The sequence below is a fragment of the Pristis pectinata genome, chromosome 2 (assembly GCF_009764475.1).
Source record: "Pristis pectinata isolate sPriPec2 chromosome 2, sPriPec2.1.pri, whole genome shotgun sequence".
NCBI classification, from domain to species: Eukaryota; Metazoa; Chordata; class Chondrichthyes; order Rhinopristiformes; family Pristidae; genus Pristis; species Pristis pectinata.
The window spans coordinates 19,247,611-19,259,653 of record NC_067406.1 but is presented as its reverse complement, the minus strand read 5'-3'; the positions used below and the strand labels follow the sequence as shown (position 1 = coordinate 19,259,653).

The window sequence follows — 12,043 nt, the reverse complement described above, 5'->3', positions numbered from 1 at the left end:
GGTAGGCTGATCCAGAAGGTTAGAGCCCATGAGATCCAGTGCATGCAGGCAAATTGGATCCAAAATTGGCTTGGTAATGGGTGGCGGAGGATGCTGGTGGAGGGTTGATTTTCTGATTGGAAGTCTGTGATCAGTGGTGTACCATAAGGATCGGTGCTGGGACCCTTACTGTTTGGATTTGCATTAACAACTTGGATGTGAATTTACGAGCAAGTTCGCAGGTGATCTGAAAATTGGTGGTTAAGGCTACAACATGATATGGATCAGCTGGAAGGTTGGGCAGTACAGGTGATGTCTCTTAGATGAGGCATTAAAGTCCCAACTGGATGCAAAAGATGTCATTCACACCACTTTTCCTCTCCAGCATTCTTATCCTGCTAACTGCACTAATGGGTCTTCTTTCCTTTATCCACAGTTAACTTCTTCACCAGTGCTATGAGAGTGGTAAGTATTTGTTTTTATTCCCTGAGGCATCTGCATCAGTAAAACTGTAGTTTCTTCCATTTCTGTGATTCACTGGGTCATGTTCTATTACTATAACTTCCCAGCTGCTGCCAAGAGCTGTCTTGTACAATGTGCAGTAGAACTCTCTCATTAATAACTGGGTGCTCCTGGTTTCTGAGCAGTGACAAGGAAACTAGCCTTTCACATTAAAGCTGGTTGAAGTGACTGCAGTCATGTGTTCAAATACTCCCAGTGGGTGTTACAGATTTTAGATTACTTGAGACAAGGAAACTAAATCTTTAGTGGAAAATAACTTGTACATTAAGACAAAGGAAGCTGATCGAGAGGTTGAAGAGCTTGTCCAAACTAGTCAAAAGAACCGGAGGATTTTCTTCCAAAGTAAATAGACAGAGGGCACATCTAGCTGGCACAGACATAGAAATGTTTAAAAACAGTTAGAAATAAATTATCCATTGTGTTAATTTTTTAGAAAAGTAGAAGCATCCAAAATGAAAACATTAAACAAAATCATAGTAATTAAAAAGAGATTGCCTTATATTGTCATTGGAGGCAGCTCAAAAGAGATTCACTAAGTTAATTCTTAGGCTGTGAGGGTTGTCCTGACATAAGCAGCTGAAGAAGTTAGATGTATATTCTTTGGAGTTTAGAAGAATGAGGGGTGATCTTACTGAGAGTGTGACAGGGTAGATGTCAAGATGTGTCCACTTATGGGAGAACCTCAGAGGAGGGGACATAACTGGAAGATTAGTGGGCAAATCTGTTTGGAATAATCTGTATGGATGGGATGCAAAACAAAGTTTTTCACTGTACCTCGGTACATGTGACAATAATAAACCAATTTACCAATTTAGATCTTTAAAAATGAGGTGCAAAGGAACAACTGCTCACAGAGGTTAGCGAATGTCTGGAATTCTTCCCCAGAATATTAATGGTGCAAGATTAATTAGGGAGTATTTAAAGAGGAAGTAGATATGTTTGAAAGATCAGGGAATTGAGGGCTATCGGGAACTGGTACAGAGGACGAGTTGAGGCCTGGGGCAGATCAGCTCTGTTCATAATGATGGCAGAGCAAGGCTGAGTGGCCTATTCCCTCTATTTTCTTATGTTTGCTGTCTTGTCCACAATCCCTGTTCAATTCAGTAAGCTCACAGAACCTGCAGCAGGTGTGACCTAGGTTAGATTACAAGAGCAGAGTCCCCGTATGGAGTCCACTGGTGGAGCAAACTTGAATGTTCAGCCTTCTGACTTGGTCGGTAAGTTCAAAATACCTTTAACTGTGGAAGTTCTGGACTTGTAAGTGGCTAGATGCAGGCCAGTAAGTTGGATGTCAATAGTATTTTGTGCTTGTTGGTAATGCTGGGATGCACTGCCATCTAGTGGTGATGTGTACTGCTTAAGTTGTTGTAATTCACCAAGCAATGAAAGCCGGTGAAGCTGGAACTGTCTGTGGGTGGAATGGGGAAGAGGAAAGGGAGTCGGATAAAGTACCAATTGTCATATTTTTCTATTTAATTATTCCTTCATGGGATGTGGTGCAGTATTTATTCTTCATCCCTATTTGCCCTCAAATTTTGCAGCAATTAATGTCAGCCAGTCATGTGGGCCAGACCAGATTTCCTCGTATAAGCAGTATGTTGAGTGAGAAATTGAATGGCAGGCATGGTAGTGTAGCGGTTAGTGTAACACTATTACAGCACCAGGGACCTGGGTTCAATTCCGGCCGCTGTCTGTAAGGAGCTCGTACGTTCTCCCTGTGACTGCATGGGCTTCCTCCAGGTGCTCCAGTTTCCTCCCACGTTCCAAAGGCGTACAGGTTAGGAAGTTGTGGGCATGCTATGTTGGCAACAGAAGTGTGGCGACACTTGCAAGCTGCCCCCAGAGCACTCTACGCAAAACATGCATTTCACGGTGTGTTTCGATGTACATGTGACTAATAAAGATATCTTCTCATGAGCAGCCTTTACTAGATCCTAATTCCAAATCTATTTAACTGAATCTGTTTCCGCTAGTAGTCATGTCAAGATTTGAGCCGATCTTTTGATAATATAGCCCAGAACACAAGGTTACCTGCTCAGTAGTGTGAGTGTCAAGTAACTGCATTGTGTGTGAGGAACCTTTTCCATTTTCCTTCACTTACAGCCTAGAGTATAGTGTTGCCATCACTGAGGGAGAATTAAGTGATGTAAATCTGACTTGTACAATCTCAAACCATTTTGTTTCCCTCCTTGCAGTGCTTGGATTTGAAAGACCTCGAACTGGCATACAAAATTCACAAAGTTCTTGAAACTGGAAACAACTGGAAATTATTGGGTGATTCTTATCAACAAAGTATTTATTAGTAAGAGCTCCTGACTTTCTGTTATAAACAACTTGCGGGCTCGGTAATCTGATACACAGACAACAGGCTCCTGTGATGATTTAATTAACCCCAGATTACTGGTGGAAGCTGGAACAGTAGGCCAATCCCTGGAGTGTATCAAAGAATCTCAAACATCTACTGCACAGAAAGAGACCACTTGGTCTATGACAGCACTGCCAGCCAAAGAGAGCTGTTTGGGTTAGTTCCTCTTCCCACCTGTTTCTCTGCAGCCTCTTTGATCACACTACTATAATGATTTAGATCTGTTAAGGGTTTTGATCTCCACTGCCCCTTCAGGCACTGAGTTTCAGTCCCCTTTCACCCTGACTAAAATCTTCTCTACTCTTACTGGTTACCTTCCATCTGTGTCCCCTGGTTACTGACCTGATGAGTTCTTCCTGTTCATCCTTGACTAAGTCTCCCTTCAGTTTGTGCTGTTCTAAAGAAACAACCCCAGCCTCACCAATCTCTCCTCACACATAAAATTCACCAGCCTTGGCACAGATATGGGTGAGGCTGGAGAATTTTGGATGCTGTAACAGGATATTCTGAAGAAGTAAATTCTAAATACCTCTCAGAAATATTGTTTGTTTTAGAAATGAGTTGCTGTTCCTTTTTTTTACTAGGCCCAACAGGATAAGAGGGGAGAAACATGGCAGGTAAAATGCAATACAGAAAAGCAGAATTTATTTTAAACCAGAGATTGCATCATGTGGATGTTCAAAGGGACCTAGGTGTCCCTCTGCACAAATCACTGAGAGCTGATGAGAGATTTAGGGAGGCAGAGGGTATGTTTGCATTTATTATGAAAATAATTGGGTACAAGAGTAAGGAAGTCTTACAGCAATTGTGCATGGCCTGGTACGATCTCACCTGGAGTACTTTACAGTACTGTTCACCTCACTATAGAAAGGATGTACTTGCCATTGTGGAAGTGCAGAGTTAAGGGATGATGGGTTTACCATCTGAGGAAAAGATTGACTATACTGAACGTAAGGAAATAGCCAGTATATCCCCTCTTAAATAAGAGGACCTTCATGGTCTCCTCCTGTGTCAAGTTCCACATTCTCAAAACTATTCAGATAAAGTTTCTTCCCAATTCATTGATATCTCTAACTCTCGTATTACAGTCTCTAATTTTGCTCCTCCCCCATAAAATGGCAGCAGTCAGGATCTCTGGGGTTACAGCCTTTGCATCCCATCCTTTATAGGTTACAGCTTCTGGTACAATCCTTTAAATCTTGTCTATCCTGCTCTCTTTTGTATTGATATCCTCTGTCTTGTAATAAGCTGACCGGTGCTGCAAGCTGCTCCGGTACAAGGTTCAGTACAAGCTTAGCAGAACATTTCAGTGAGCATCGACAATCTGTTCACATTTTCTGTTTTCTCATCAGTGGGCGGTTCTTTAACATCATGTGTATGATGGAGAGCATCGATGTGGTTCTCAAGTGGTACAAGGACCTCATTCCTTCGGTACGTCTGCTTCTCAGTGTAACAACTCAAAATCAATAGCTGGCTGAACTATTGGCTTTTGGTTCTGAAGAGAAAAGTCGAGATTATTTTTTATGTTATAGTTTTTTCCCCAAGCATGAATGCTGATATTGAAACCAAAAATTCATTGACCTTCATAATTAGAAGAAGTAGGCCATTTGGCCACTTGTGTGTGCTCTGCTATCTCTGGCTAATGTTTGGCTGTGCATTGATCCTTTCAGTATCTGAAAGGGAGAAGGTGTGTTGGCTTAATCATCAATGGTTGGGTGAATTGGGGAACTTGTGAATGGCAAAAGATTGGGACTGAAATGGAAATAAGCCCTCAGGGATAGCCCAGTGTATAAACCTTGCAGAGATGGATATGGGTATTACAGATATAAAGAGCAAAAAGATTGGAGAAAGGTTGAGGTAGCAATAAGTTTCTACTTTGTTCAGTACTGAGGATGTGGTCCAAAGGGTATGCTGGAGGTGATCATTCATTAGTCTTCAAGTTCCCAGATCTCACAGAGGGTATGCATCTGAAACATTTATTTTCCTGAAGCAACACACACAAAGTTGGAGGAATTCAGCGGGTCAGGCAACATCTAGCATTAGATACTGCCTTACCCGCTATCTAATGCTAGATGTTGCCTGACCCGCTGAATTCCTCCAGCTTTTGTGTGTGTGTTGCTCCAGATTTCCAGTATCTGCAGTGTCTTGTGTTTCCTGTCTTTTTATTTTCCCAAAGCTGCTTCTGTGGTTCCCATTCTAATGTGTTGCACTTAGAACATAGAACAATACAGCACAGGAACGGGTCCTTCAGCCCACAATAGCTGCTCTTCTGCACCCTCTCCGCAGTCTCCCCATTCTTCCTGTAATGGGGTAACCAGTAACCGAAGTTTTAAATTTAGTGGAGCTCCAGGAAACAATGTATTGAAGAATAGAATACTGAAGTACAAACATTTTGTTTCCAGCTGTACTATCCCAACGTGCAAGGTGTGAAGGATCTGCTGCAGGCTTTGGACACAGAGAACCGGTTGCAGCTGATTCCGCACATCTGGAAAGGTTGGTGCATCCTGTCCGACTGTTGGTGTGGGGGGGGAAATCCTTTCCTACCCTTGGGTGGAGGCTGTGATCTATCTTTCATCGACCATATGCTGGCTCTGGTGCAGTGCACGGCATTTTCACCAAGTCAGAGATTTGTGGGTTCAAGTCACCCTTCAGGGACTGGAGCACAAAAATCTAGTCTGATGTCTTTCGGATAAGACATTAGACAGAACTCGTGCTTCAACTCAGTGTACAAGATCCCATCTCTTTACTTTGAAGAGTCCTATCCAATATTTATCACTCATTCAACATCTGTAATACAGATTATCTGGTCATTATCACCTGACTCTTAGTGGGAGTTTGCACAAATTAGCTGTTTTGTTCCCCATTTTATTGGTTGTAAAATACTTGGGGACATAGATGCTGAATAAATTGTGTAATTTACAGACATTAAGCAGCTTGGTCACAGTAACAAGCAGGATCTCGTGGAGGAAGTGTTGGAACTGATGGGTCGGGACAAACACAGTACAGAGGTAAGGAAAGCCTCTGGGATCATTGACGTGTGACATTCTCGAACAGTGGAGTGATAATTACAATGTAATTTCATATACATTTCTTTCCTTTGATACTTCTGTTTGTACCTCATTATGTAAGCACAGAGGAATATATTTCAGCATAAATTAAGCAAATTAGTGAAAGTGGATCAGCTGCAAGCTGATTGAAGTGTGCACAAAAACAACAGGATGGCATTTGTTGTTGTAGTTTCTAGTGTGCCTGCTGATATACTACAGCCTTGGTGATGTTGCTCCCTTTGGTAAGAAATTATGGCTTTGACCCAGCAGTAGCAAAACACACGATCAGGGTGCTGAGGGTGTCGGTGGACTCTGCTTTTAGTTTGTTCAGTTGGCACAAAATTGGCAATTTTGGTTAAACCTTCAGGGCAAAACTACATTATAGAGGATACCTTGCTAAAACTGTGAGTAACATGGCCAGTTTGACACATCAGTAGGTAAGGGGTTGCTTCTGAGTCGCAGCAGCTTTGCAGAGAACACCACCAAAATGGGAAAAACTGGTTGCTGTGGAAAGGATGTGCAAGGGGACCTTGCAGAGATATTGAAGGCAGAAAACAATTTTGAAAATAGTGAATCGAGATTATTCAGACTAAACCACAGCACTAAAGGTTGAAGATTGCAAACTGTCCAAACACAAATGTAGGAATTACAAAAAACTGTAGTAACAACGTTCAAGCTTTAAGATGGGAAGATATCCTCCACTGAGGTAAATGAGTGCCAAGTCGAAGAAGGCAAAATTTAGTGGAGGGGTTTTAATCACCAGGACAAAAACTTTAAATTTGATTCTTGGGGATCTGGGATCCCATTTTGATAAGGACAGGAATAATGGGAAACCAGGACTTAGTGCGGGATGAGCTGGTTAGTAGGTGGTGTGTGGAGCCTGATACAGTAAGATTGTTTGAAACTGGAGGTGATGATGGCAAGTGGTGAGATTAAAAATGTGGTGTTTAATTTTAATTTCTAATAGAGTAGGTGTGGATTGGAAATTCCATATCCAGATGTGGAAAACTAACCAACAGACAGGAATGATGCTCAATACTTCTCAGTAGCATGGAAGAGAATAGTACAGAATTGGCATCATGATGGTCTTGGCACAATTATTGGGGTTCTGAAGCAGCAGTGGAACAAGTAGTTAGCTTGGAACATGTACACATTAAGGTATACAGGGAAATAGTGATTGATATTGGCAAGGGTAAGTCTAGTCTTAAATCTTGTCCCAAGTGTCAAGCAGAAGGACAGAATCGGAGGCATAATTGTATTCTGTTTTGTTACCCGTCTGTCTACTCTGATAGCAGGATCCTTTGAAAGTTGTTTGCCTGGTATCAAGTCAAGGGTGAAGTAAGGTCTCCAATTTAACAGTGAAGAGATCGGAACCATTGGGTTGATGTTAGTCAGATCTCCCAAAATCCGCGCCTGTGTTTTCCAAGTACGTTGTCCTCATACTGTGGTCCAGAAGGAACGTGAGATTCCCAGTATGCTTGGACATACTTTGTACTTAAATCAGCCAATGAATCTCCTTACAGTTGCAAGCTGGCTTTGCTGGCACAGCACTGGATATCAAGGCTATCTACAAGCAGGACCAGAACCGCAATTTACAGTGGACGGCTACATCTTTGGGAAATGTGACTGCCCTGATTCTGAGAGGAGGTCGAACTCAAGATGCTTGGTAAATATTATGAAGAGTAACTTGTGCTTAACAAAAGCTGCTTTTGAAATAATTGTCCACTCAAAAGGAGCTACTTCATTTTGTTATAAAGCAAAACCAGGTATTAAAATACATTGTGGCATAATTTTCATAATTGGGTTTTAAACAATGAACCAGGGATAAAGTTGTGGTGGCTGGGGATCGGGGTGGCCAAAATAAATAGCATATATTAGCATTTTAACTATTACCTGGGGTCTGTATTCAGCACTTATCCTTTTTAAGTGTGAGTTTCCTCTCATAGTTTTAAGGCTCCCTCCAAAAATTTAGAAATGTTCCACACAACTGAGTAATATTGGCCCATTACAGTGGACTTGCCACAGATCCTCTGACTCAGAGGGCATGGGTTTTTAGTACAGCTGAGGATGCCCTTGAGGAGCATGGAAATGAAGCTTTTGCTGAGACAAAGCACAGGGAGCTTGAGTGCCTCTGATGATAGGTGACCCAAATTGCTTTTTGGCAAAACCACAAGATGCTTTCTCTAGATCTAAACTCATCTTGTAATAAGTGCCTGAAGCAGGAAGGTAAGGGAATATTGTTTGTTGTTCAATGAGCACAGAACTTCAAAAAAAAACCTGGAGAATAAAAGAGAGTGATAATTTTCCCAAAGTTTTTCCCAGCATAGAAATTTCAAATATGAGGGGGCATCACTTTAAGATGAGAGGGGAGAAAGTTTAAAGGAGATTTATGAGGCAGTTTTTGTTTACGTAAAGTGATAGGTGCCTGTGTAAAAGTCGACCTGCACTCTATAATAAATCAGACTTCAGCAGAACCAAGGAGCGTACAAAAAGTCCTTTATTGTTTAACACTAGTGGGAGTGGGAGTACATGGAAGAGCAAACAACAGTGCTGCTCTTCCCTGCACGTGGCCCGACTCAAGGAATACAGGGTGCTAACAGACTTAAATACATTGTTCTTCGGCGGGTGTCCACCTACTGCACTGGCATACCCATGTTTGGGTATGCTTGACCAGCTCACGCTACCATTGGTCCCAGACAGGTTAACACATATTTCGGTTAGTCAGAAACAATCCTGTTCTTGTGGCCTTGGAAGTTTCATAGCTCAGTAACTTATCAATCACACCACATTCCACAGAAGTGGCTCAAGCTGTTCACCAGTAGAGAGAGAGCGTAACCCTTTATTCACCAGAGCTCCCTTCCCATTGTCTTCTACGTCTGGATCGCACTGCCATGAGTGTGGTAGAAGCCGATATGATAGCAACACTTAAGAGGCATTTGGACAGGCACATGAACAGGCAGGGAGTGATATGGACCATGTGCAGGCAGATAGAATTAGTTTGGATTTGCAGCATGGTCAGCACAGATATTGTGGGACAGATGGCCTGTTCCTGCGCTGTACTGTTCTGTGTTCCATATTATTTGTGTGGATGAAAGTCATTTTATGCTTAATGCAGTGAGTCTCATTGTCAACAGCATGTACATCCTTGCTCATTTTGTATGTAAAACTTCCTCCAAATTGGGTCCAGTATTTGATCTGTGAGTGACTTCTATTTTCACCTCTTCAAGTGGAAACTTACTCCTGTTATTTTAAAGACGTGTTAATTGTTTGTTATGGGTACTGGATTCAGTGTAAGATAGAATGGGAGAAGCTGCCATTATGGAGAGTCAGAGGAAGCAATTTCCCCTATATTTACTGCACATCCTGTGCTCCACAATTTCTTGATGTTCATAGATCACCAGCATTCTTAACCAGTGATAAATTCAACTCTAAGACAGCTTGTGACTTTGCCAGTACTGTGTTCAATAACTTGTTGTCTGTGACCCTAGGGAGATGCTGCCACTTTTTAAAGCAAACAACAGAATCCCCAGGTAAGCTCTCTCTCTGCAGTAATAATCATATTGTCATGATTTTTAAGCTTCAAAATGAAAAAGATTTGTTTACTCCTATTTTGAAATTTCATAAAGCTTTTGTGAAATGTCTGAAGTCTCTTCATTTTTCCTCAGCAAAGGTCTACTGGATGAGTTCCTGGACCATGCTAAGGAAAGTGGCAACAAGGCTCTGGCTCTGGACTTGGTGAAACTGGCTGGTACTTTCAGCCTGCCTGCAACATCAGAGTTCTTGGACAGGGTGACCAACGAATTTGAGCTTACTGATGAAGAAAGGTAATCCTGTCTCTTTGGAATAGTTCAAGATTTAACCACCTGTAACTAACTTGTATCAATCCAAGAGATTGCCTCTTTTGCACTGAGTGTACTTGATGGCTTTATTGAGAATATTGCAAAACTCCCAAAGCTTGGAACTTGGGTGCTGGACTGACAGATTTTCTGGAATATTGGATGTTATTGCTAATATCCCAACCACTGTTTTTACTTTATGCAGTATTATAATTTCCTAGTGTACCTAATGGGTTTAGAGGGTGTGTGGGAAGTGTGGGGATTCCCAAATAGTCAGATAATGTACATTGCAAACAGTTATGATTTATTATAAAGTATAGTTGTGGACTTATTTAAATTTATTTTTCCCCGCATGAACAGGAGGTCCCTGGAAGAGCTGGATGGTAGTAGTAGCAGCAGTAGCGATAGTGACCATGAGTAACTTGATCGTCCTGGATCCATCAAATGATGTCTATTCAAATACAGAATGGTTAGTTAACTGAGGATTGACCTTTGTATTTATTTGCTGTATATGCTGCAGAACTGACTTTGGAATATGAATATGTACAGATGTGGCTGCAATAAAATAAATAAAACTGAAAAGCTGTAAGAGAATGTACAGTGATTTACATTTTATGGATCTAAAATACGGTAAATAGCCAATATGAAATTCATCATTACCCCCTCCATATAATCACCCCTGCAGACCAAGGAAAAATAAATCTGCTGTGGATGAATGTCCTTAGGTTGGAGGATAGTGCTGCACAGAACTATAAATTTTGGCAGCCCCTCTGGCCAAACTGTTCTAGTACAGCACTGACATCCATCTGCCATTGAGAAATTGTTCACCAAAGACTGGACATCTGATTAATTAGAACCCACTGTCTATTCTTGGTCATCAGTGAGGTGGTGGAAACGGTTGTGGACTGTGCTCTCAAGCAGCATTTGTTCACCGGTCACCTGCTCTAGTGCCCAGTCTGGGTTTAGCTAGGACCTAGTAGTGCTTCTCCTACCACCCCAAGGCCTTTCTAACATCTACAAGGCACAAGTCGGAAGCATGATCACTTGTTTGGAGCTCCAGCAACACAGCTGTCCTACAAAGTGGAGTGGTCCACAAAAAGTGACCAGGCTTCGCAGGAGTCCAAAGCCCCGCCCCCAGAACACCTTGGTCTTTTGACAGCTTACAGATCTCAAACTCTTGCTAACACTGTAGATATTGTTAGTACTCAGACATTTAAAAATCATTGAAATAGATTTACATAATTAAAACTAAACATTGAAGTTAAAAGCATGTTTAAATGATAAAAATTAAAATAAGGGAATAAACTATTTTCCAATTATGAAATGGTATGGCTAAATGAAATTAAGTATTGACTTTTTGTTTGCCTTGGAGTGCTTTTGTATATGTTTACTAATGGAGATTTACAAAAGAAAATGGAAGATACAATAGAACTCAAGTTTCAAGAAATAAGCATTATAGATTATTTCAAACACTGGTTTTGAGTTATTGAAATGCAACAAAATAACATACAACTCAGACTTGGGCCTAAAAGAATTTTTTCACCAGAAATTTACAATGCAACCGTCAGGATCTTTCTAAGTAGTGAGAGGGATTATTACAAAAGGCAGCCAGTTTGGCATGCATTAGTCCACATAAGCACTACAGTATAGTTCTCGCATTAGGTATATAGCTCACAGAATGAGGCACAGGAGTCCATTTGTCCCATTGTGCTTCTAGCTGTTTCAGGAAACTACCAACTGTAGCCCTGGAATTTCCCCTTCAGCCTTTTCAAAAGTACTTGCATTTTCACCACCCTATTGGGTAATGTATGTGAACACAAGAAAAACATACCCAACTATGGCACCTTCTGCATACCCTTAACTTTTTTTTTCTTCATTAAATTTGTGTTCTTTTATTCCAACTTGCTACCACAAAGTTTGTTTACTCCTGTATCAAAACTCCTAATTTTTAAACAAGGTTTCCTGTAACCACCTCTGCCATCAGGAAAACAATGGGTTTCTCCACATAACTGAAATCTTTCAAGTCTGATACTGTTCTAGTAAATCTCTTCTGCACCACACCAAGGTCTTGCACTTGAAGTGCTGTGTGTAGAATTGTCCAGATGGAGCCTAATGAGTGAATTTATTTGCATCCCAATTGAATGAGAGCAGTTCAGATGTGGAACACAAGAAAAACACACCCAACTATGACACCTTCTGCATACCTTTAAATGTGATGAAGAGCAGCAAATATTACCAACTTATGAAACCTGGTTCACTGAAATATTTTAATGTCCTAACCACCAAATCTTGTG

At 41.2% G+C, this 12,043-nt stretch overlaps 1 protein-coding gene across 1 annotated transcript in view; it reads left to right on the top strand.

Annotated features, from left to right (window-relative positions):
- Positions 1-10,333, top strand: part of ptcd3 (pentatricopeptide repeat domain 3) — a 35,428-nt gene extending 25,095 nt beyond the window's left edge. Inside the window, exons 16-24 of the mRNA XM_052039006.1 lie at positions 416-444; positions 2,697-2,803; positions 4,219-4,297; positions 5,269-5,359; positions 5,789-5,874; positions 7,437-7,579; positions 9,402-9,443; positions 9,579-9,737; positions 10,110-10,333. Coding sequence (XP_051894966.1) covers positions 416-444; positions 2,697-2,803; positions 4,219-4,297; positions 5,269-5,359; positions 5,789-5,874; positions 7,437-7,579; positions 9,402-9,443; positions 9,579-9,737; positions 10,110-10,170 — 797 coding nt within the window. The 3' untranslated portion in view covers positions 10,171-10,333. The remainder of the gene's footprint in view (positions 1-415; positions 445-2,696; positions 2,804-4,218; positions 4,298-5,268; positions 5,360-5,788; positions 5,875-7,436; positions 7,580-9,401; positions 9,444-9,578; positions 9,738-10,109) is intronic.
- The last annotated feature ends 1,710 nt before the right edge of the window (positions 10,334-12,043 follow it).